This window comes from Chenopodium quinoa, unplaced genomic scaffold, assembly GCF_001683475.1.
Source record: "Chenopodium quinoa cultivar QQ74 unplaced genomic scaffold, ASM168347v1, whole genome shotgun sequence".
Classification (NCBI taxonomy): domain Eukaryota; kingdom Viridiplantae; phylum Streptophyta; class Magnoliopsida; order Caryophyllales; family Amaranthaceae; genus Chenopodium; species Chenopodium quinoa.
The window spans coordinates 4,109,970-4,136,101 of NW_018743327.1; the positions used below are offsets into that span (position 1 = coordinate 4,109,970).

General features: G+C 36.9%; 2 protein-coding genes across 2 annotated transcripts; both read right to left on the minus strand.

Moving 5' to 3' along the window:
- Positions 1–1,552: 1,552 nt before the first annotated feature.
- On the minus strand, positions 1,553–8,082 carry LOC110737419 (nudix hydrolase 26, chloroplastic-like). The gene is made up of 6 exons (XM_021917785.1): positions 7,766–8,082; positions 7,639–7,689; positions 5,509–5,601; positions 4,256–4,350; positions 1,949–2,063; positions 1,553–1,828 (listed from the first exon to the last, which is right to left on the minus strand). The coding sequence occupies exons 1-6, from the start codon at positions 8,012–8,014 to the stop codon at positions 1,763–1,765; spliced, it is 669 nt and encodes a 222-aa protein (XP_021773477.1). The 5' UTR covers positions 8,015–8,082; the 3' UTR covers positions 1,553–1,762.
- A 60-nt stretch (positions 8,083–8,142) lies between these two features.
- Positions 8,143–9,214, minus strand: LOC110737314 (mucin-5AC-like). Its single transcript, XM_021917674.1, has 4 exons — positions 9,103–9,214; positions 8,818–8,915; positions 8,446–8,602; positions 8,143–8,177 (listed from the first exon to the last, which is right to left on the minus strand). Exons 1-4 carry the CDS (start codon positions 9,212–9,214, stop codon positions 8,143–8,145), a joined length of 402 nt encoding a protein of 133 aa, XP_021773366.1.
- Positions 9,215–26,132: the final 16,918 nt, after the last annotated feature.

Below are 26,132 nucleotides of genomic sequence, written 5' to 3' on the forward strand. Positions count from 1 at the left end.
TATCAAAATTATAGGGCCACAAAATTAGTTTAGCTAGGTTTTGTGATGTGGACACAAAAATTGGAAAATAAGTTATGGTTTGGGGAAATGGTCTAATAATTGGGTTGGTTTATAAGTATGGGATTGAATATGGATTTAAGTACTCCAGAGATTAAATACTCAACCAAACCAATAATGGCGAAAACAAGTTGTTCATCATCAAGTTCGGTTTTGCAAAAAAGTATTTAGGTATCTACACTACCATCTAACAAAATCCGTTAGAATTATGTTAAGTGGGATACATTATCTCAAAAATTAATGATCTAATTGATTAAAAAAATATGAAAAACTTTAATAGTAATAATGAAATCTCAGCCACTACTCCCCCTCCTTCGACCCCTACCCAAATGATCCCCGGTGCTAACGACCCCGCCCCCTTCCTTTTTCCCCACCCATGGTGCCCACCTCTCTCCCCTTTTCCACTCTCTGTAACCCACGGACATAAGATGAATGCTTGGACTCCGTTTTCGAGTACACGAATTCCATATCTCTGGAGGATTTTGGGCAAAAGGAACCAAATGGGGAGACTGACCCATACTCAACACATCCCCCAATTACACTGAAGTGTTTGCCATTCGATCCACATCTACTCTTTTACCTTTGAAGTCTTTCCAATTCTGATACAGTTGCCCCAATTGATTTGATATTGCTTGATTTTATGTTTATACCAATTTTATTTAGGCAAACATAGCAACTACTAATTACTTCGTATTATTAAATGAATTATTAGGGATTCCTCTGATTTCATAGTTCTGTAGGATTTTAGGGTGAGGGAAGTCGAGAGTAGGAAAGGGGAAGGAGGTGGGTGACCCCGTGGGTGGGGAAAGGGAGGGGGTGGGGTTGTCAATAGGGATGTTAGTGGGGCAGGTCAAGTAGGAGACCCGCCCTACTCCACCCGCCCCACTTCGTACCCGCCTCATCCCTAAATCACATCCACATCTATATATTTTTACAAACAAAATAATATACTTATATTATATAAAAAAATTATTAAAATAAAATAGTAGATTTAATAATTTGTACTCCATAGCACACTAATATTTAACTAAAAATTGTATAATATTAACAAATTTTTTTTTTGGTAATCTATATTAATTATGTTGGATTGTGTACTGGAAGGTGGAGGTTAGGCGGGTCTTAGGTGGGGTGGGGTGGGGTGGTGATGGTTTTGGAAAGTTTACCCCGCTGGAGCGACGATGGAGATGGAGTCAAAAAATTTAGGTGAGGATGGGGATGAGAAGGCCAACATTAGCCATTAGCCCCTTTGACATTCCTGGTCGTCGGCGTCACAGAATCTTTGGGTGCTGGCAGCCAGCACGAGAAGGGGAGCAATGGCTGAAATTATTTTATTATTTTTATAGTTTTTTTAAATAAATTAAATTATTATATAATGAGATAATAAACCCCACTTCACGGAACCTACAAATTTTGTTAAATGGTAGCAAAAGCTATATTTTGTAACTTTTGGTGATAGCAAAATAATATTAAATTTAAATGGGTAGCAATAGTCAAATCAAGGTGTTTTGGTGGTACCAAAACTCAAAATTTTCTTAAAAATAACTCTACAGTGATTCGTGTCTTTTAAGTCCTCAAGTATTCCATATTACTTCATTATAAACTTTCATAGAAGTATACAAAACACATTATTACAAAGCTGAAATTGTCGCAAATTGATGTTATCTAATGAGAAGAAGCCGGAGGAATGAAGACAACTTGAGAATTTTCATTGAAGATGAGGTGCAAAAGCTTTCAAGACTTCTTCGTAGACAGACTTTTTAAACTCCACAGCCTGCATTGTAAAAAGAGGATCTGTTACTTTGTACTCATATAAGATAAAGCAAGATGAGCTCATAATACGGAGTACATACTACGAGTATAATAACTTGGTCTAACATAACAGAAAGCTTACATGCTCCACTACTTCCTCGGGCATCATCCATGCCCACTTTCCAAATTCAGCCTTCTCCGTGCCATCGCCCAAAAGATTGATTTCATCCTCATTTCCCAGCAATTTCATTAGAAACCTGCTCGCTTAATCAGAACCAAGTTATCTTTATCGAGGGTGGAAATTTTTTATACTCCTTTCAATTATTGTTATCTGCCCATTTAAACAGCTTTTCTAGATCTACTTTATTGAACCCCTATCAACATGAAACTTTACTTTCAATAATCAATGAAGTATTACTTACGAGTATCAGTTTCTGTTATTATCTAACAAAACATGTATAACACATGTAGTGCTGATCTTATGATTAGGCAGTAAAGCTGTGTCTATAAATTAACATTGAATTCTTGAACAGAAGTCATCTCAGATTTGGTTTAAAACTCCCCCTCATGTCAGAAACAAATGTATTTCAAAAGGAAGAAAATGGGTGTATAAACTCCTCAACCATCCTTAAAGAGTCCCCCCACACTGCCACCCACCCCCCCCCCAATTCTTTAGACGCACGCCATAGCCATTCCTTGGTGCTTCTCGTATTAGAGAAGTTTCAAGGACCACCCATAGATATCCCCGTGTATCACAGGTGACAAGACTAAAGAAAGTTTACCAAAAATTATCAAGGCTGCAGGCCTGCAGGCATAGCAGTTGAATGTCTAACCTGCTTTCCAACAGATTCGGAGTATAGCAGTATACAAAACGTCCTAAGACAGTAACATTTCTAACAAAAACATTTGTACTAAATAGCTCAATCTCACTTTAAAATGAAATGGGTCAATTGACCAGATTGGTAAATAAAAAAGACCCCTAGTGACAATTTGGTAAAAAAAACTTACTCCGGGGACAGTTTGGTAAAAAAAGTTAACCAAATGCGACAATTTGGTTAAAACAATAAACTCCAGCGACATTTAGACCAAAAAATCTAATTTTTTCAGACAAACTCTTTAAAAATCCTAATTCCATTTTAATTTGTTTTTGTGTTTTAAATTTATTTTCCCCTTTTAAAATTTTGAATTAATATGTCATCTCCTTTTTATTTTGCTAAATTCCGATACCAAATTTATTTGCAACCCTTTCAAAAACATTTCGTTGATAAGTGGTACGAAATTTGAGTGAAAATTGATACTTAGCATGCTTTTTTTTTCTTGAAATTGTTATTTCCATAAAAAGGTTGATAAAAAAAAAAGCACAAAAAACGAACTAAATTAAGTAATCGTGAGTAACTTATCAGAAATTTTTGTATTTTTGGGTTAAATGTCGTCTGAGATAATTTTATTTACCAAATTGTCGCGTAGGGTTAACTTTTTTTACCAAATTGTCGCCGGAGTCATTTTTTTTACCAAATTGTCGTTAAAGGTCTTTTTTATTTACTAATCTGGTCAATTGACCCTTTAAAATGCAACTATATTGTCTAGTAACATAAACTTCTGATAATTGGTGATAGGAGCAAAAGAACCTTTTTAAAATATGTTAACCACCAAATGAAAAAAACCTTATATAGCTTTGCTACTTAATAGTACTTCCTCCGTTTCATAATTAGAAGTTTGTTTTCCTTTTTTGGGTGTTCAAATTAGAAGCCTATTTCTATTTATAGATAGTACTTTTTGACAATGAAACCTTCTTTTTGATGAGTTGTCATCCTTTTTTATTTGTTTTTGTACTTTTGACATCAATTCCCACCACTTTCTCTCTCCAACTCTTCAATAATTCTCAACCACTTTTTTTTCCTCTATCTCTCTCTAACCCCACATGCGGTATTTGTACTTCCAATCAACTTCCTTAATTTCCGTGAAAATTTAGAAAATAGGCTTCTAATTATGAAACGGAGGGAGTAGCTTTGCTACTTACTAGTTGCTTTTTTTTTTTGAAACAACTAGTTCAGCAACAGCTACTTAATATTTGCTTTGTTGAGCAACAGCTAAAAATTATAACTGCATAATACAAAATTTTCACTACCTAGTACCTACTTACCTAGTTAACAAGCTAAGTGTCACCAAGACAATGGATAAGAGAATTGAAAAGAGAGAACCAAAGGGTAATATGAAGTTATGAACGAAAAGACAAAAAATGGATGTGGATCATAACCCTTAATTTATTGGATTAAAACTCATTAAAGAAAATACCCCAAAGAGAAATCATGACAAACATCTAAATATCAACACTATTTTCTAGCCACTCCCAACAACCTTATTCACAACCCTAAAGGTGAATCCAACAAATGATGAGCACCAGAATGACAGCAAAACGACAAAATGGCATATTAAGGTCAGCACTCACCACTTTTGGGCTTGACCCTTCCAGTCTGATCCCCATTGATGCCTGAGTTTCTCCCTTACATCTGGAGGGAAATCATAAGTCAGCCAATAGGGAACCTGTTTTAATAAAACAAAGTTAAAGTGTATATATGAAATACTTTGCATTAGACTTAGCCAGTTATGCTTAAAAGATTCCAATTCAGCATACTAGGGTTTGCCAATTTGCGAAAAAAACATTGCAAAACCAGGGTTTGCAACCAAAATCTGTAAAAAGTAATATACTCGAGAACAGATCAAAGCTGTAAATCCATGAAAGTGAAACAAAAACTTAAATTCAAATTGTTTGGCCTTATAAGCATTTAAGATATGAATTAGATGATAGCTGGTCATGCCTAGGAATTTAGATAAAGGCCAAAAGCCTTCAGTGCAAAAAATAAGCCTTTACAAATGCAAACAAAAGCTACATCAATAAGCCTGAAATATATAATCAAAAAAGTTGAGCTTGGATAGAGGCACATATACATGATAGGCCTATGAATATAAAGATAGATGGGATATATAAGCATCATTAGCATTGAGTAGAAACGTTGTATTTAGAGCATTTACTTACCCCTATACTTGCACCAAAATAGATATCATGTATCTTTTATATACTTACACCAAAATAGATATCATGTATCTTTTATATGCTCTCTTGATCTATCCTGTCTATCACTTCATATGTTATTAATAGACATTAAGTACACACAAAACCTAGGAGCCATCACAAAATTCAGAGAGCCATTAAGCCCTCCGTTTGTTTTGACGGAAAACATTTTCTTAGTTCTCATCTTCCATTGTTTGGTAGGTAAAGAAATGGAAAACAATTTTCCCAAAGGTAGAATATAATTCTCCCATGAGCAGAAAATGTTTTCCTTCTAAAGGAAAGTATGCCACCTCCCTACTCTTTACATCCCTTACCTCTCCTCTCTCTTCTCCCTTCCACTCCTATTCCCCTTCCTGTATAAGTTTTCTTGTAGGGAAACAAACAAAAGAAATCTTTTTTTACAGATGTGTTTTCCCTTCGAAATTATTTTCCATGGAGAATCATTTTCCCAAAATTTGTTATCCGTTAAAACAAACGGAGCCTAAATTGCTTCCAAAATTCCCTTGTATCAAGCCCCTACTTCTATGGAAAGAGTAGTCAACAAATGACATGACACACTACACAAATATAAAAAATATTTAAAAGCATCATCTACACTTAGCTTAAGTAAAACAAATTAGAATTCTAACCTCTCCAAGGACTTCCACTGAAGTTACTCCAGTCTCTTCCCTAAGCTCCCTGATGGCTGCATCTCGGGGATCTTCACCTTCATCTATGCCACCCTGCAAACACAACAGCATCAGCCCTGTGCTTAACACAATAATCAACACATCCAGAAATGGGTTTCTGCTAGACAAAGAGAGAGATAATAGAATTATACTATCATTTGGAGACAACCTAAGGTGCATGGAATCTTAAAAATCAATAATCAACCCCATTTTTTTCTTTGTTTATTTTTTATTTTTTTAATTATTGAGATAAGAAAACATATTTTAATAAACAACCTAAAGAGAAGGTAATACATCATTTGGCACTTGCTCACATAAAGCAACTAAAGAAAACTCGCAACCATGGTAAAACCAATTATTCCTACCCAACCAAAGCACCAACATAATAGGCCTACCAAACCACATAGATCAGAGTGATTCTATGATTCACAATTTCACATGCAGATAACCTATCATAAAGAAACATCATCACACGACAATGCAAAAACAAATGATTCCATGTCTCCTCATGTGAGTAGAAATCTAGCAACCTAGAGAAAAGCTTTCACACACTTGAAAACCTCAACATTCAAAATAAAGACACAAAAAAAAAAAGGGAAGGATTGTGAATTTGGCATTTTCACAAGCTGGTAGTACAAGGAATACACTCTCCTATCATGAAAGTATAACAGCCATATCAAAGATTCTCATCAACTTAATGTCTTAATAAGCTACCCCCAACAAACAATCAAGAGGGTCCCTTTACTACCTCTGAAAATGAAAGTTCTAAGATACACCATCCATCATTCATAAGATTGTAATAGGAGTATGACATGCAATTCACAATCTACAAGGACAGTCAAAGGATACTAAAATGTAGGAGTATGACATGCAATTCACAATCTACAAGGACAATCAAAGGATACTAAAATGTTACTCCTCTACCCTTTTCTACTTGCTAAAGAAGAAAAGTTACATTCAGAGTAAATTCAACCAAATTTGGCAAGGTTTACGGATATTGGCCATACTTTACAAGAGCAACCCAAGTATGTTCGATTTCTAAATAAGATTACTTATCCGTAGCTTTTCAAAGAATCCTTCATGGATCCCCAAAAAACGATGCATTCTCCTTCACACTCCTTGAATATTACCAATAGAGAAATGATTAATGAATAATGTGAAAGTAACTTCCAAGCGCTTGAATGACTATACAAAACCTTAAACCTATTAACGCATCAAATGTGAAAGCACCACCACTTCCTCACTAAAGAGATGTTCTCTTAAATTATATTACAAAATCCAAACATTATAGTATCCTACAGCTATCAAGATACAAAGATAACGGGGCCTTCAAATCCTTTGATTTAGTAATGTTATGTACAAAAAAAGTAGCGATAAGGTGAGTGATCATATTATGATGAGTGGCTAGGTGTGTTTTAGTCTTGGGTTTGAATAGTTGCTCTATCCATTTTTTTTTTTATTACTCTTCACTCCTTTTCTCACATGACTGCCTTGGAACTTTTCTTCGACTTTTGTTTTCTATGAAGTTTTTAGTGTTTGTATTGCTTTTCTTTTACCATTTTAAATCAAAAATAATAGCAATTGGGTATGAGTATTTTCTCTTTGTTTCCAGTTCATCCCCTTTTAAAATTTAGTAATTGCAAGCACTTTACGCAGCAAATTTGTTTATAAAATTCATGGATATTAATAACCTATACTTGTGACTGTATCTATACAATGAGCTGCATACTTGTATTCAACTAAAAGTTCAAAGCAATTGAAATATTGGGTAATAATGTGCCTAGTTTATACTTGGCCTTGTTTAAACACAATTTTTTCATGGTAAATTTGAAGTTTTATTACAAGAAAATAATTGAAATTTTTTTAGGGACCTAAAATTTTATACGGACTGTTTAGCAGGGCATTTATAGTGCTTCAGAAAGCTCTGACATTATCCTTAAAAACTGAAATAATTGAATTTTCTAAATTTGTTTTCAAAACATGCAAATTAAATAGAAAAATCAACTCAACTCCTTCAACTTCAACAAAAAAAATAACGCAATTAACAAACAATTGAACCAAGCTAATCAAAGAATAAAAAGCTGAAATTACCTGAGGCATTTGCCAAGAATCAGGAATATCAAGCCTAGAAGCAGCAAAAATCTGCAAATAAAGATTAAATCAACAAAAAAGTAACATGATAATAAATTAATAAATAAAAGGGAAATAAAGAAGAGACCTTTTTAGAGGGGTTGATGAGACAAATACCGACATTTCTTCTGTAACCCTCGGGAGGAGACTCCATTGAAGAGGAAGAAGAAGAAGAAGAAGAGCGAAGGGTGAGGAAGTTGTAAGTGAAGGAGAGAGAAATTGTATTGTAAGGTTGATGGGTTTGTGAAGAAGAAGAGAATGTAAGTGGTTTCTGCAGAATCTGGAATTGATGATGATGATACCGAGTGTTGATGGAGATGAATCGGAGTAAAGCCATTCCACGCTATGGTATTAGCCCATGGAAATATAGTACTTGTTCAAGTAATGTTTATTAGGGGCAAAAATCGCATAATTTGATATTAAAAAAAAAAAAGAGTAATATCCATAACATCATTTAAATAAAATCTATAATCTATAATAATATACTACGGACTCTTCATCTGAAGCAATAATGATATAATAATAATAATAATAAATTGATTTTTTATAATAAAAATTAATATTTAAAGATAATAGCAATTATTAATTTTTAATAATAATAATAATAATAATAATTTTTAATAATAATAAAAATAATAAATAATTATTATTATTATAATAATTAATATTTAAGAATAATATTTAATGATTATAATAATAATGCGATAATATTAGTAGTAGTAGTAGTGCTACTACTACTACTACTGCCAATACTGCTGCTGCTACTACTAGTAGTAGTAGTAGCAAGAGCAGGAGCAGGAGTAGTAACAGGAGCAGCAGTGGTACCAGCAGTAGTAGCAGCGGTAGCAATGGTAGTAATAGTAGTAGTAGTAGTAGTGATAGCAGTAGCAACAGTAGCAGTAGCAGCAGCAGTAGTAGTAGTAAGCTGGAGGACTTTTAAGAGAGACAACGTAAACTACCCTCGGGGGTGGTTTCGAGGAACCCCCCTCTGATGGCTAAGTAAGTGTTCGTCTTTTGGGTAGGGATGGCAATGGGGCGGGTCGGATGCGGATGACGGTACCTCCATACCCATACCCGCCTAAAAATCTTACATCCATCCCGCCCCACCACCCGTGGCGGGTACAATATCCACATCCATACCCGCCCCACCGGGTACAAGATAGGATCCATCCCCGCCCCATCACCCACTTGGATATTCATACCCGCCCCAAAATCGTCCCAAACCCATTGCCATGATGCTATATTGTATCACGTCAATGACAATTATATTAAATTAGGTTAAGAAAATTGGGACTTTAATTATTCAAGCTTATTGTATCACATCAATGACATAAATTCTAATCTTTTCTAAAAGAAATATGGTGCGGGTATAAGATGGGTACGGGGCGGGGCGGATATGGGGTGGGTCTACTCTAAAATCCATACCCGCCCCATCACCCATGGCGGGTACACATTTTATACCCATCCCCGCCCCATCACCGGCCAAACCTCCCTCCATTCCCGCCCCACTTGGGCGGGGATGGGGCGGGTCTCCCATTTAACTCGACCCACTGTCATCCCTACTCTTGGGAGAGTATAAAGCTTAATATGCTTAGAGAGAGAGAGAGAGAGAGAAAGAGAGAGAGAGAGGGGGGGAGAGATTAACCCCCTTTATGTGGCATATGCAGGGGTATTTAAAGTGTATGATAGCCCTATTTTCAATGATCAGTCTGTGGCCGACTTACTCTGGTCATGCTGGCAGCCGAGAGCCAGTGACCAACTTACTCTGGGCGGACTGGCAGCCGGGAGCCTGGAGCCGACTCACCCTAGTCGGGCTGGCACTCGGGAGCCTAGAGTTGACTCACCATGGCCGGGATGGCACCGTGGAGCTTGTGACCGACTAAACAGGTTCAAAATAGTACTCGAGGTGCGTCATCGGTAGAGGGGATGAGAACGAGAGATAGTTCAACAGGAACTACCCTATACAATAATAATAATAATAATAATAATAATAATAATAATAATAATAATAATAATAATAATAATAATAATAATAATAATAATAAGCTCGATGATCCCCAATGCGAGTTGTTGCTTCTTCGTGCGTGTACTGGGTTTCAAAACTCTACTTTGCCATGCGCACTTGTCCTCCTCGTCTTTTTGAAACATCGCAGATTTCTTTTGACGTGGCCCTTCGGGCTTCTTTGGAGTTGTAGACATCTACTTTTAGCCTCCTGTCCCGACAGGAAGTGCAATGACGATAAGTAAAACCATCTTCGTGTTGGATCAAAGTGAAGAATGCTTATGGATAACTGGTTAATCCACAAAACACAAAAGACTAGCCCAAATTAAAGAAAAAGCCAAAACAAAGGTCCAATTAACTAAACCCGATCATAATTAGGCTTAAGCTCGTGCTTAAACCCTAATAATGACGGATTTAGGAGCGCCTAGATTAAATCTTAGTGCTGCCGCAGAAAAAGCCGCGCGCATCTCAAAAAGTCGCGTTGGGCTGCCACGCGCAACTAATTCAGTTGCGCGCGACACCCAGCACAACCCCCAGAGTTGCGCTACAGAAGATTCTGAATTATACGGAAAATATAAAATCAAATCTTAACATAAAGTTGTGCGCAAGTCAATTAGTTGCGTTGCCCTTAGCAGCGCAACCAAATCACTTGAGCTGGGATGCCGCGCGCAACTCATTCTGTTGCGCGCGACAAGTGCTGCGGCAGAATGCTCAAAACCCTAAACCTAATCATTCCCTATAAATACGAGCTTAAACAGAGGCTTAAACAGACAGAAATTAACCTAAAACTCTGGCGAAATAACTTGTGAACTTGTGCAACCTATCCCTCTTGTCCTAAACACTCACCCTTTCGATATCTTGTTACTACGGTGGAGGTTCCCCAACAAGAAGGAGTCCATAAGTGTTCTAAACGGAGATCTAGCAAAGAGAAGTGGTAAATTCCCGAGCACTTAGTCAAATCACCCTTATTTTCTTGTTTAAAAGGATTTTAATTAATTAATTAGTGTTGTTTGATCACCGTTAAAATAATTAATTAATCAATTCCACATAGTATCTTACGTTAAATAAAGATTAGAATTGAATTAAATAATTGTTGGTTGATCACTTAAGCCAAGGCGAATCTTGTTTATTTTCTTGTCCTTTTCACGAATTTAACTAAATAAGAATTTGACATTACGACGTAATTCCTACGTGAATTAATGCTTGTAAATAAAATCAAATAACATAGTTTTAGGTATCGCGTTGCATATATTGCTTGGTGATGAAATTGTAAAAAAGGAAGATCTAGTAGAGGTCGTACTAGGGCTAGGATAACGATTCCCCTCTAAAAGGAACGTTATTTTAGTACCCTCGCTCCCGAACTCATTTCTGGTTTATAGACCAATTTGGGCATGGGTAAACTTATGATTTATGCTAATTATTCCATGAATTCCACATGGAAGAAAGGCATGAACGAGGTTTATGAGTTTTTCCTAAAACTCATTGGCGACTCCTACTTGTTTCTTAAAAAAGCATAATGATAGAATCAACTCTAATTCAAGGTCCCCTAAACAGTTAGGAATTCAAATCATACTACACCCTAACAAGTGTAAAGTCCTAGGCTTTTAAGTGGCCAAGGGAATTTAAGGAGAGTACCCCTTATGATGGGATCACCCTCCTTACAGTGGCGACTCCACTGGGGACTTAGAGGTTACATGATTAATTCGTAGTTATGGTCCAAGGTATCCAACACTAGGTTGCCTATGGGTTGTAACGAGAATTAACTTGGATAATCTCTAGATAGAGAGCGAGTCTTGAACGCACAATATCTTCCTTTAATTTTTTACAAGAGTAAAACCAAACAAGCAACATTGCATCATGCATAAGCATAGCACACTTAAATCATTGGGGATTGGCTCATTGACTAGGGGTCGCCAACACTAGGCGTCTATCCCAAAATCAATAACAATCATCCCACCCATATCACCAACAAAATGTTAGGAGGGCGATGTTATGAATCAACACGTTGAGTGATTGATTTGTGTATCGTTTCTTAAGATATGTTACCTTTGGACACCCAAGCCTTTTTTGACCTTAGAACAACATTGCGTGAATCTTGACTTATGGCATGCTTATGTGATTATGTGACTATGTGTAACGTGTTAGGATAGTCTTCTTTTTTTGTCTTTTTATTTTGGTCTAGGTTCCCAATTACGAAGTTGTCTCTTCGTGATTTAGCGTCGTATTCAAAGGATAACATAAAAAAAAATCAAATAAAAAAAATCGAATAAAAAATGATGACAAAAAAAACGCTCGAATTAAAAAACAAATTATGAGCAGTTGGCGCGCGCAACTCAATGAGTTGCGCGACCCCTCCCAGCGCAAGTGATTTCGTTGCACGCGACAGCCGCGAGCAATTGAGTCACTTGCGCGCGCCCACTGGACGAGTCAGTTTTGATTTCTCAAAAAACAAATTGACTCGTCCGAACAATATCTTCATTGAAGAATTGTTAAGGGCGATGTTATCCGTCTGAATATATTTTGCGTCTTTTTCTTTTTTCCTTTTTAAACAAGCGTATCAATTTACTTATCCTTTCGTACTCCTTTAAGGCTGGTTTTCAAGCTTGGGAAAGAGGATCCCCGGGTACTCGCATTCTACGTTTACTACCCAAAGATCAACCCCTTTCAAACCACTTTTCTTCGACAACTAATCCTAGTCCAACAACAATGCCAACCATAGAAGAACTTCAACAAGAGATTCTTCGTTCGAGAGAGGAAAAGGCTCAAGAGGACGGGGAGAGAAGAATAAAGAAAATGGAAAATGCTAAAAAGAAAAAAGCTGAAACTTTAGCCTTACAAGAAAAGATGGAACAATTATCCATCAAAGAAAAGTCTTTGGAGAAGCTAGTTCTTCGTTCTACAATGGGGAACAAGTACTTTGACGCAGAAAAGTTTGCTCCTCCTTCAAGACTTGCTTTACCGGATAAGTTCGTAGCTACGGACTTGCCAATATTTAAGGTGACCAATAATTCACAAAATCATTTAATGTGTTTTACTGGCACTATGGCACTAAAGGGAGTTGATCCTAAGCTTTATTCTTTGACTTTCCCTTTATCCCTAGACCCAACCGCTAGAGAGTGGTATTATGGGCTAGATCCAAAATTCAAAGCAACATGGGAAAATGTAGTTTCGTCTTTCATTACCCAATATGAGAGTAACGTAGAGTTCAAGTCAACTTTACGTGAGCTCGAGATGCTTAAGCAAGGCGACGATGAAGGTTTCCTTGCTTTCTATGGTAGATGGAGAGAAAAGGCGGTCCACCTTGCCTAAAGGCCTCCTGAACTCGAGTTAGTACAAAAATTCATTGACAACTGTCATGAAAAGTACAACAAACATCTACGTTACTTTGGTCTAGACACTTTTCAAAAGGTCTATTCTGTGGCTACTAGGATTGAAGATGATCTTGCTAAAGAAAAAGCAAACAAACCTCATTATCATCATCCTAAGAATAACTACAAGAAGAGGAATGATAATGCATCATCCTTTATTGACGTATTTGTGACTTCCACGCAATACAATAACACAAATCGATATGATGATCCTAGAAAAAGATGGACAAAAGTAAGAAAATTTACTCCATTTCCTGCTATAAAGAATTGTTAGAAAAATTAAATGAAAAGGCTTACTTGCGCAAACAGGGCCAACACCACCCACTCCACCAGAAAGGAGATTTCCTCAATGGAATTGTAGTGCTTATTGTGCTTATCATAGAGGCGTTGGACATGATATTGAACGTTGCTATGTTGTAAAGCATAAAATACAAGATTTAGTAGACGATGGGAGAATTCCCACGCCTAAACCTAACAATAATGCATCCCCCTTAGGGGCATTTCACATCGATGAGGACCATATGGGAAGTGATATATTCAATCCTTTGGACTATATCACACCTATAGGAGAACCTCTATCCACAATACTCATAGGAGAAACTAATGAAGTATGTGGACTATGGGACGACAACTTTCAAGACTTATATGTCTCTAAGTATGACGCCGTCCCACCTCCATCTTGTTTACAAAATGAAACAAATGGAGCGCTTGATTGGGATCATTTCTTGGGGAAATCCTAAGATTTATCGAATCTCTCCTTGGATGAACAATGGCATCAAGCATAACTCATGGAACATCTTGAAATAGAGGCACATCCAAAGCTTCTAGAAGAAAGTTGGTTTATGAGTCCTACGACTAACCCAAATGAGATGGATCATTTAACTCGTTCTGGGCGAGTCTACCAAGTACCACCACCAAATGGATCTTAAACCACACAAAATCAAACTCAAGGTCAAAATCCAATACCACCTCCACTTGAGGTGGATGATCCATTGGTCAAACAACTTCACCAATCCAAGGCGAATGTTAACATTTGAGAACTCCTAAGTACTTCCAAAGAACATAGAAATTCTCTCATGAACGCTGTAACGGCTTTGTCTGTAAGCACAGACACAACCCTTCATGATCTCGTTAGCTTGCTTACTAGAGAGAAATCCGACAAATCAATCATTTTCACCAATGATGATTTGCCTTCAAAAGACACTACACACAACAATGCATTATACTTAACTGTGGGATGCGAGGGATACAATATCCCTCTAACTTTGGTAGAAAATGGATCTGCTGTAAACGTATTCCCATTACGAACGGCAAAATACTTAGTCCTAAATCCAGAAAAAGATTTCCAATCAACAAAACAAAGCATTAGGGCCTATGACAATTCGAGAAGATCGGTGTGTGGAACTGTTAAGCTACCAATTACCACAGGCCCAATTCAAAAGATGGTTGAATCCATGTTATGGACATAAAACCTACGTTCAACCTTTTACTTGGACGTCCTTGGATACATGAGCTTGGTGCAATACCGTCCTCACTTCATCAAACGATTAGGTTGAACTATCAAGGGATTCCTATGACTATACATGCTTCTCCACTCAAAATAGCAATAAATGATCAATCACTCTTAGAAATAAACTATGATAATGATGAATAGGACATGTGGGGATTCGTCGTGGAGCCAATCTTCACAATTGAAATGGAAGAAGACTTTGAAGAAACATTCAAGCTTGATCCATATTCCACTCGGATAGTAAACAACATCTTGCTCAAGAGTAGTTACTTTCCTGGGATGCCTTTGGGAATAGGAATGAAGAAACCTCTCTTACTTCCTATCCCAAAGAAAAGCTTCTCCTTTGGATTGGGATATAAACCAACCAAAGAAGAATTGGAGTCTCACGATGCAAAAACCAAAGCACGTAGAGACAATAATAAGAAAGGGATAATCACCTTACTCTCATCCTATCAACAAACCCTTAATGAGAAATTCCTTAGGGAGGGAGAAGATTACCCATGCTACGACTTTCCGGAACCCTTAGTTTTGGAAGGAATCAAGAAGCCTGGATTTGAAATATTTCATGATTGCTACTTCTTGGATGACGATCTTGGCAGGGGCGGATCTAGTGGGGGTTCAAGGGGTTTCATTGAACCCACAGATTTTTTGAAAAAAAAAATATTATGTTTTATTTATTTATTTATTTATTTTTGTTCATAAAGCTTGAAAAACGAATATACACAATTGATGTGCATGTATATGAGTTAAAAAGTAGCGCAGCTCAGTGGTTTTGGCCTGGCACAATACTTGCACTTTGTGCTTAATGATCAGAGGATCGATTCTTTGTTAAACCTTTTTTATGTTTTTTTTTTTTTTTTTTTTTTTTTTTTTTTTTTTTTTTTTTTTTTACATTCAGCCTTTTTATTTAGTTTAAAATTTTTGTTTTCCCCTTTGCTTCTCTTTTTTTTTTTTACCCTATTTTCATTTTTTCTTCTGCCTTTTTTTTAGCCTTTTTTTCCCCCTTTACTTCTCTTTTCTTACTGCTTTTTTTTCATAATTTTTTTCCCCGTTTTCTTCAAGAACAAAGGTTTGATTACCATGTAACCTACATTCAAATTTAATATTGCAACATTTGTAATTTTTAATATTTACTCACACTCCTTCTATTGTTTTTTTAATTTGTGATTCTCATGTTGGGAAAAAATATGTACAGTCAAATGATATCTTGTTAGATTCAATTTGTCTTAAAAAATGCTATTATGATATCAACTTTCTTTAATTTTTACAAAAATGTAATCTAAGATATTTAAGTTATAGAATTTGCATTGAAAAGTGTAAAATCCTCAACGTAGCAATTTAAAAAAAACCGGGAGGCTAGCTATATCTTATTTTGTGACAATACCGAACCCCCACTTCTGAATTCCTGGATACGCCACTGGATCTTGGTATCGATAAATCAAAACTTCCAACTCTAGGGTGCTATGATAGGAAAGCATTTAACTTGCTATTTGGACTAGAGCAAAATCATGTCGCAACAATGACCAATCAAAACGCCATTCAAGATGAAGCTTTTGACCTAACCTCGTTGACCGCCCTTTCCAACGAAACTTTTAATCATGGATGGAGGAAATCTTTCAAATGGACCAATCACAAAGGCGATAAATTGGAAATCGTCACAGGCGAAGGGAAGATGTTTGAAGAATCAGACGATGAATCTATTATAGACTCTAGGGAAGCTGAAAATTTAGTCCTTGTGGCCATTACTGAGTCTTTATTTTCTAGTTCTAAGGACGAAGATCCCAAAAAGGATTCTTCTCTTGATGTACTCTCTTTTAATTTTAATAATATGAGCTCTATTTCCGAGTATATTCCTTCTCTTGAATCTTTCGAATGCTATAACAATCAATCTAATGAAGATGATAACATTAAAAAATTGGTTGAACTAATGAATGAACGAGAACAAAAGAACCCTATCATTGAAGAAACTGAAATAGTTAATATAGGAACTAACGAAAATAAAAGAGAAGTCAAAATTGGCTTAACTCTAAATCCAGAAGAGCGATCGACCCTCATATCGAAGCTCAAAGAATTCGAAGACGTGTTTGCTTGGTCATAAAAGGACATGCCTGGAATAGATAGGGAAATCGCGGAACATACCATTCCCTTGAACCCTACTTCTAAACCAGTAAAACAAAAACTTCGACGAATGAAACCTGATGTCGCATTAAAAATAAAAGAAGTACAAAAACAGTTGGATGCCGGTTTTATTCGCGTATGTAATTACCCAGAATGGGTAGCGAACATCGTTCCAGTCCCTAAAAAGGATGGACAAGTTCGCATGTGTGTCGACTTTAGGGATCTTAATAAAGCTAGCCCTAAAGACGATTTTCCTGTACCACATAATGATATATTGGTAGATAACACGGCTAAACATGCGATGTTATCCTTTATGGATGGATACGCAGGTTACAACCAAATTTTAAAGGCAAAAGAAGACGAAGAAAAGACATGCTTTATTACCCCTTGGGGTACGTATTGCTACACAATCACGCCATTTGGTTTAAAAAATGCAGGAGCTACGTACCAAAGAACGACTACCACTCTCTTGCATGATATGATGCATAAAGAAATAGAAGTGTATGTGGATGATATGATCGTAAATTCCAAAGATAGAATGGGATATATAAAAGCTTTACTCAAATTTTTCACTCGCATAAAAGAATATAAAATGCGATTAAATCCACAAAAATGCGCCTTCAGAGTAACTTCTGACAAGTTACTCGGATACGTAGTAAGCACACGTGGCATCGAGATTGATCCCTCTTAAAGAAAGGAAATTGTTGACATGCCTCCCCCTCAAACAGAAAAAGAAATTAGGGGATTCATTAGCAAACTACAATACATTAGTCGATTTATCAACAAATTGACTATGACTTGTGAGCCAACATTTAAAAAATTGAAAAAAAGGAGAAACATGAATGGGATGATCAATGCCAAAAGGCCTTTGAGAAAATCAAAGATTATCTCAAAAGTCCACCAATTTTAGCACCACCAGTACCCAAACTACCTCTTAGGCTATACATTACAGTTACAGACACAGCCACATGCGCCATGTTAGCACAAGAGGTAGAAAAAGTCGAACGTCCAATATACTACATAAGTAAAATATTCATCCAATATGAAACAAAATATAGCACCTTGGAAAAGACAAGCCTAGCATTAGTGTGGGCAACCAAAAAGTTACGACATTATATGTTACCACACACTACTCATGTGATTTCTCAACAAAATCCGATAAAGTATTTGTTTGAACAATCACCCATACAAGGAAGGATATCTAAGGGGTTGGTGATGTTGGCCGAATTTAAGCTAAAATATATTCCCGAAATATCAATGAAAGGAAAAGTAATTTTTGACTTTCTGGCACAACATCCAATTCAAACAAGTCGTGCAGAAACTACTCATCTTCCGGATGAAGGATTCTCATGACACAAGATGACAAATGGGTAATGTACTTCGACGATGCGTCCAATCAAAAAGGATGTAGCGTAGGAGTGTTACTCATAAGTCCAGAGGGAGCACATACTCCAATCTCTGTTAAATTAGACTTTGAGGTTACTAATAATGCCGCAGAATGTGAAGCGTGCATTATTGGATTAGAAGCAGCGGCTAGCATAGGTGTGCAAAAATTAGAGGTATATGGAGACTCCAGTTTGATTATAAATCATATACTGAAAAAATGAAAAATAAAGAACTCCATAATGATATTATACCAAGCACACCTAGAGCAACTCATCAAGCATTTTGAACATATTGATTTTAAATATCTCCCAAGGGATAACAATCAATTTGCCGATGCGCTAGCAAAATTAGCCTCAATGATCAACATTCCAGATCACTTAAATATGATGCCATTATGCGTTGATAGAAGAGAAGGACCAGCGTATTGCAACGCAATAGAGGAAATAAATGACATTGAAGGAGACAATCCTTAGTATGATCATATCCTCCAATATGTTACTCATGGCACATATCCCGAAAATACTTCATCGAAAGACCAACGAGCCTTACGAACACTTGCGGCCCAATATGGTCTAATAAATGGTCAATTATGCAAAAAATGACCTAATGGTCAAATTTTATTATGTATAGGCCAACCGAAAGCCACACACCTTATGGAAAATACTCACAAAGGTGTTTGTGGACCTTACATGAATGGTAAAATGCTTTCAAAAATAATTTCACGACAAGGGTACTATTGGTCCACTATGTAACATGATTGCATACAATATGTTAAAAATTGTCCACAGTGCCAAATGTTCGCTAATTTACAACACCTTCCACCATCCGAACTATACATCTCACTTACCCTTGGCCTTTTTCGACTTGGGGAATTGACATAATTGGAAAAGTCTCTCCAACAGGATCAAGAGGGCACGAGTACGTATTAGTTACCATTGATTACTTTACTAAGTGGATTGAGGCTGCTTCTTACGTGAATATCACTTCTAAACATGTCGCAAAGTTTCTCAAACGAAACATATTTTGTAGATATCGAGTTCCACATGAACTAATTAGTGATCAGGGATCTCAATTCAAAGCTAAAGTCGAGACCCTCTTAACTCGTTATAAAGTAATACATCATCATTCATCCCCATACAGACCTCAAATGAATGGAGCTGTAGAGTCTGCAAATAAAAATATAACATCATCATTAAGAAAATGGCAGAAAATTATAAAGACTAGCCGAATAAATTACACTTCGCATTATGGGGTTATAGAACGTCTATATGAACATCAATAGGAGTAACTCCATACTCCTTAGTTTTCGGAATGGACGCAGTTCAACTAGTCGAATTGGAAATACCATCCCTACGTATCGTATTTGAAAGTAAGCTACCGGAAGCTGAATGGGTAAGAGCGAGGTATGAAGAGCTTTTATTCCTCGATAAACGACGATTAAGAGCTTTGCATCATGTACAAGTCTACCAAAGGTGCATTGCGCGCCATTTCAATAAAAGAGTCAAACCTAGAAATATAAAAGAAAGTGACTTTGTACTAAAGGAGGTTAGGGGTCCACCAACCGATCCAAGAGGGAAATTCAAACCTAATTGGATAAGTCCCTACCGTGTAATTGAAATCTTATCAGAAGGAGCCGTCATATTAATGGATATTGGAGGAGATTAAATTCACCAATTAATAAACATTGATCGGCTTAAGAAATATTACATATGAAATCCGGATAAAACTCGTTCACTCATACAACCAATTTTAATTAGCATTCAATTGAAAGATTCTAAGTGTTATGCATTTTACCGAATAACACGAAAAAATACATAACACTTCGGGGGTAATTTGGATATAATAAACCGTTATAAGTGTTCAAATTTTTTCGAACATAACGAAAAAATCTTCACACTTGGGGGGGGGGGTAATAATACAGAATTTTAAAAAAAATTCGAGACATTCGTAGCACAGGTGTCGCGCGCAACTAGAAGAGTTGCGCGCGGATGTCATGCGCAACTGATTTTGTTGTGTGCGACAGGCTCGCGCAACTACAGACGTTGCGCGAGCCACCTGATGACGAACTGCGAACCCAAATTTTTGCGTTTGAATGAAGTTGCGATTTCTACTTGTAGCAAAAAGAGGGTGTTTCTTAAATATAACATATACTCGGAAAACAAAATTAAACTTTGATTTAATTCTTTTAAACAAGGTTTGATTAATTTTTTCATCTAATTTCTATCTAAGAGATAAAAGAAAAAATAAAAAATAAAAAAATACATAATAATAATAAACATTAGAACTACGCACAGACCTGATTTCGTAATGCTAATACGTAGGCAATCTTTATGATTTGGTCATATCAAAATAAAAAAATATAAAGCTCATTTTATTTCATTCAAAATTCAAAAGTGAGACATTGTCGAACTAGATTGTAAAAGAAAAAAAATTACATAGTAGTGATTACACTTTATTTGAAAAAAAAAAACTAATGATAAAATTGTGTAACATTCTAGGGTTTTACAATGTCCTCGATTGTCACAGATGATGGAGGAGTAGTTTCCATCGCAGCATTTTCAGAAACCTTGGACCTTTCCCCTACACTCTTCTTCTTCACCCAAACATTGTTTTTCAATTTAGGGATTGGGGCCTTTGCAATATGTTTTCCTTTCCCTTTGACTATTGGAGCTTTCTTGCGAGTATTTGTTGAAGGTTCTTTGATTTTCACACCTTGTTGCGCGGGTTTGGAGGGAGCTTTCCTTTTTGTTTCCTTCGAACGAGCCTTAGGGGATGAGAAGTCTAATTTTCTTCTCACTCCTTTTTTTTGACCACTAGGAAGAGTAGTAGTGGTTGAATGCATCAAAGGCTTAGGTGGATTGCGAGCGGTGGCGGCTTGACCTTGTTTAATTCACCCTTATCCGCCGCATTCATCCAAGCCTTGTAAAAGGAAGATAATGTAATACTCGCGGTAGGATTTTGTATTACCCACCTAGGAAGAATTGACCAATATTCCATCCAACGAGCATTTCTTTCGGGTTTAAAGATCACATCTTTAGGGGCATCACAATCTTGTGGGGGAATTAATTGTCTCATCCCGTATTGTCTCATTACCCTACAAGGAAAAATATAAGTAGTACTAGATAGGTCTGAAAGCTTAATGTAAGGGCAATTGAGACTATTCCCAATCATACTACTTATGTTCCACCAAGGAATCACAAAACGTATGTTAGGAACCCCATGACAGAAAAACGACGTCCATTCCTCTTCATTCTTATGCTTATAAAGGATTCGGCGTCCATGGAATGTCTTTACTCCATTAGCCTCAAGGTTTTGTGGTTGATCAACAATTTTCAAGCGCTCCATGAGCCAAATATAAAAAAAAGAAAAAAAATTAGGTTGCGAATTTTTACACAAGCAGGTGGCGCGCGCAACCAACTCAGTTGCGCGCACCCTCTGCGCGCATCGTAGAAGATTGCGCTGGTCATGCCAGCGCAACTTCGTGACTTGCGCTGATAAACACCGAAAAAAACGTACGTGTAATAGGAGTGGACTTCCCGTGAAACCGTTTTCGTTAGGATCTCCTTTAAGGCGATTCAAGCACAGATCAGTTTCCGCCAAAACCAAAGGAGCGGGTGAATGACATCCCTCTATTTGCTCTACTATGGACACCATGGAATAATCTCCGTATTCTTTGCCTGTCCTAAGTAAACAATTAACAACAAGACAATAACATAAAGCACGAATTTTAAAGCGTTGTTTAGTCATGTTGTCACAAGGGGAGACAAAATGTTCAATAAATTGAATCAAGTTCAGGCCTTCTTTAGTTCCTATATTGGTCATATCATTGTCGGACAAGCCAAAAAATCTTTGGAATATAGGTTTTGGATCCGACAAGGTAGGCGAATAAGTCACAGGGAGAGTGTTTGTAGGGAAACATAGCAAGGCCTCCAACTCACCGGGAAGGGGGACAATTTCGTCCCCTCTGAACAAGAAAAGATGGTGGTTAGAGTCCAAATGGTTGACTGCGGCATGAAGAAAATCAAAGTTAACCACTAGTTGCATATAATTAAATAAAGGGTCTCAGTGGTAAATTTTGAAAGCTAGTTTGTCCTCGGTTAAAAGGGAAGTGACCCATAGCTTCAAACGTTGTTCATAGGTTTTCACCATTGTTCAGAGAAAAAAAAAGAGAGAATAAGAATTTAGAGAGATTAATTCTTTTTAGTTTCTTATATTACTAAGCGAATGAATGCAAGATGATCAAAAGCCTACACAAAACCACGTTTAAATAGATCCAAGAGGGGCAAATTTCCGGAAATTCGGCTTAAAGGAAAGTTCGCTAACAGGTGGTGAGCGCAACTCATGAGTTGCGCGCGACATCCGCGTGCAACTGATTTACATGCGCGCGACAGCCGCGCGCAACTCACGCACTTGCGCGCGTCTCCCCTGATGTGGAATGTAAGTTGGGTTTATTTCCGTATTTTGGCTCATATAATGACGGAATCTTCACGAAATCTTAAGACGAATCATACGCTTTCCTTCTAACACTTTGTGTTCCTTTTCTTGCCTGCTTTCTTATTTTCTTTTTATTTTCTTTTATTATTTTATTATTTTATTATTTTCTTTTTATTTTCTTTTTTCCTTATTATTTTCCTACTTTCTTTTTCATTTTATTTTCTTTATTATTATTTTCCTACTTCTATTTTTCTTTTTTTATTTTTTTCATGTTTTATTTTATTTTCTTATTTTCTTTTCTCTTTTTCCTTCTTTTCGCCTTCTTTTTCGAGTTTGTTTTTTTTTTCAAGGGGGGTAAGTCAGGAACCCTTTCCCTCCCTCGAAAATTTTTCGCATTAATAATAATGTACACATGGAAACAAGAAAAAATAATAATGACATATATACAAATGTGTCATATGTACAAAAATAAATATTGTAGACACCCATTTGTGTCTCCCCAAAACCAAACCCAGTGATGAGTGCCTTTCACGTTGAATCATAATCGAATGAAACGAAAGTGTGGAAAGGTCTAGTGTTGCGGAAAGTTTTATTTCTTTTCTTTTCTCTTCTCTTTATATTTGAAAACTTTATTTTAAGAAAACAGCCAATCCAGTTTGGTTGGTCCATGATATGGGTCCGATAGTGGAGTAGTTGGATGGGGTTTGCAAAGACCTTTCCAACGATATATTATAAGCCCAATTTCGATGAATATTGAGGAAGTTATGGCCAATTTACTAAACTAGGCCCGGTTTGAACTTTAAGTACGGCCCAATGATCTAGGGGAGGGCCTAATATGATTTATCATTCCTAATGTAATTAAGAATGGTTTTGGTCTTCTAGAACATTCTGGAAGGTTTTTATCATTCTTAATTCAATTAGGATTCTTCAGAGTTTTAATCAGATCAAATAGCATTTTCAATTGAAATTATATTATTTTATCTTCCAGTACGGGGAATTTATCAGAATTTCTAAAACGCGTTGAAATCCAATTTGGCGTCCAACCCCAGGCCTTGGCGCCTGGAATCAGGATTGGCGCCAGACGCCAGCCATTGGCGCCTGGCGCTAGCCACTGGTCCTGGCGCCAATGAGCCAGGGCTGGCGCCAAGGTGGTTTTGCGATCTTCAGACTCTGTTTTGATAAATTATCTTTTTTGGATGTTTTTCTCTATAAATATCGTATCAAAAACTCCGGTTTCATTGATCAACAATCACTTTATGATTCACCAATTCTCTTTATTCTTAAGTTTTCATCAACTCTCTTCATTCATTAACTCTCTTCATTCATCTACATCATTCATTCATCAATTTTCAATAATATTAATCTTTTAGCATTCTTTTCTAAACTTTACTTTTTCATACAAAATTCCGCATTCACAAGATCAAGAAACACCTAGCCATATTCGAAGTTGCCTTCGCCCTAGACGTGAAAGGTTTTAATTTTTGAGGGTTTGGTCCCAAATCTCTCTTTCAATTATTTAATTTAATTGTGTGATTATTATTTTCCTTGAAGTTACTAACGTGTGTATTTTGTAATTAGAAAGAGGTACGAGGCATCCAAGTAAGTACTTTAATTGATTAATTGATATTATGATGTAGATATCATGCTTAGATTGTTATTTTGATTCCTAGTATCATGTCTAGGGTAACTTTAATATCAAGTATGATTAAAAGTAAGATGCTTCCTATACTCTCCCTAATATTTATGATTATGATTATGATTATGATTATGATTATTGATTATTATTAATGATTATTGATTATTTATTATGTTGCTTGATACATTATTTATCTTTATTGCTTGATCACGCCTTTTATGCATGTTAAAGGGCATTGGTACTTGTAATCACGCTTAATAAGATAATTAATAATCTTGTTAGGTTAATTGTGATTATAATTCAAGTGATCGCCAATAATAGTTTATTTGTGCATTAAATTCAACCAACATAGATTAAACAGGTTTAGGGTTAACCTATTGATTGTATGTTAGTCAGAAAGCGCACATGAATATGATCAGAATAAAGTAGAGGCCTATTATTAGGGCAGGTTCAATCTCTTTTAGGTTGGATTTGTACCATCATCCCCGAACCCTTATTTGGTTCATGACCTTATGGAGTTGACGATCTCTTGGATCGTTAAGGGGTGTAACCTTCATCCTATGAACGGTTTACAAGTTCCTTAAAAACTTGTTGGCGACTCTTTTGCTCCATCTTCTTCCCTTTTGGACGCCACCGTACTTTAGTGTATGATCACAGTGGGGTTCAAGCTAGTGGGATTTTAAAGGATTGAAATTATTCCCTACAAATATACATCGGTTTCCTTAAAAAAATATATAATAAAATGTGTACAGGAGGAATCAGGGTGCTCGGCGACTACTAGACAGTTGATGCACATCCTACAAAATCCAAAACGAAGATTAATACATGAAATGTAATAACTTCGTTGCAAAGAAAAAAGAAATAAAACTTATCGCGATCATTCGATGATCACGGCATGATAAAGTCACGAGGGCTCTCCGATAAGCAGCTCGGAAAGCATGTAAAGTCCTCACCATGCCGTTCACGATTTCCCGCAGAACCTGTTCCAAGAATACAAGGACAGTTAGTAAACAAATGTATATGAAACAGAAAATAAATAGAAATATTTTAGTACATATACATGAAAGACATACCGACTCAACCGTCTCAAGTACAAACGGTATCCCCTCGCCATCCTCGGATGCTGGAAGGGTCTCACGAATTACCGATCCGACAGCATCAGAATACGTGATCTCCAGTGTAGGAGGCACCCAACCACCTAGCTCGACTCGTTAAAATACATGTGACAAAAAAAGATAAAAGGGTCAAAGTTCCGAAAATTAAATAGAAATAAAGAAAAGAGAAAGTTGGAATACTAACCGGAACAAAAGCCGGAAAAGGAGTCAGCCTGGATGCTATAAAAGCCGGAAAAGAAGCCTCCAGCAGCACCAGCTGCTCCGCTGGATAACCAAAGATCGTCTGAGCTTGATCCTCAGTAGACAGCAAGTCCGGACGCAGCATCCGAATCGGGGGATCCGCGGGAACCAAAGGCTCCTCGGACGAAAGCTGCCAGAGAAACGCTCGCCTAAAAACCAAGCGTTCGTCCTCTAGAACATCAAGAGTCCCGTATAGAGAGCCCAGAAACGACAACAAACCATACCAGACCGGATAGCCTCAGGGACTCCAACGATCAAACTCCAAGGACGGAGATCGATCTATAAAACACAACCACATGAAAAATCGTTTGAAAATGAATTAAAAGAAAAAGAAAAGAGCACATGAAGTTGGAATACTCACCGATGCAGGAGTCGCCGAAAGGATCCTCTGGCGAAAGTCACCGGCAAAAGTGGCTCGTCTCTTCTTAATCGCGACCAATCGATGGCCGATAGGAAAATGAGCAGCCCCAAGCACCCTGGGGGCTAAGAAAGGCAGGTACGAGTATCCCCAAGCCTGAAATTGAGAAAAGATAGGCCTAAAGGAAAAAAACAAAACTAATAACCGAAAGAAGCTTAAAAGACGTACCTCAAGGATACGACCATGCCACGTAAGCGAGATCCGAGGCACCTTAGTAGCCGCCGCGGA

Excerpts from the sequence above, each read along its gene's own strand:
- LOC110737314 (XM_021917674.1), bottom strand. The coding sequence starts at position 9,214 with ATGGGAGACCCGCCCCATCCCCGCCCAAGTGGGGCGGGAATGGAGGGA. Across the intron at positions 8,603-8,817 it reads TCTTGTACCCGGTGGGGCGG|CTTACTACTACTACTGCTGC; the intron begins GTATGGATGTGG and ends AAAGTCCTCCAG. Across the intron at positions 8,178-8,445 it reads TCTTGCTACTACTACTACTA|ATGAAGAGTCCGTAGTATAT; the intron begins GTAGTAGCAGCA and ends TTATTGCTTCAG.
- LOC110737419 (XM_021917785.1), bottom strand. The coding sequence starts at position 8,014 with ATGGCTTTACTCCGATTCATCTCCATCAACACTCGGTATCATCATCAT. Across the intron at positions 7,690-7,765 it reads TCATCAACCCCTCTAAAAAG|ATTTTTGCTGCTTCTAGGCT; the intron begins GTCTCTTCTTTA and ends CTTTATTTGCAG. Across the intron at positions 1,829-1,948 it reads CCGAGGAAGTAGTGGAGCAT|GCTGTGGAGTTTAAAAAGTC; the intron begins GTAAGCTTTCTG and ends TTTACAATGCAG.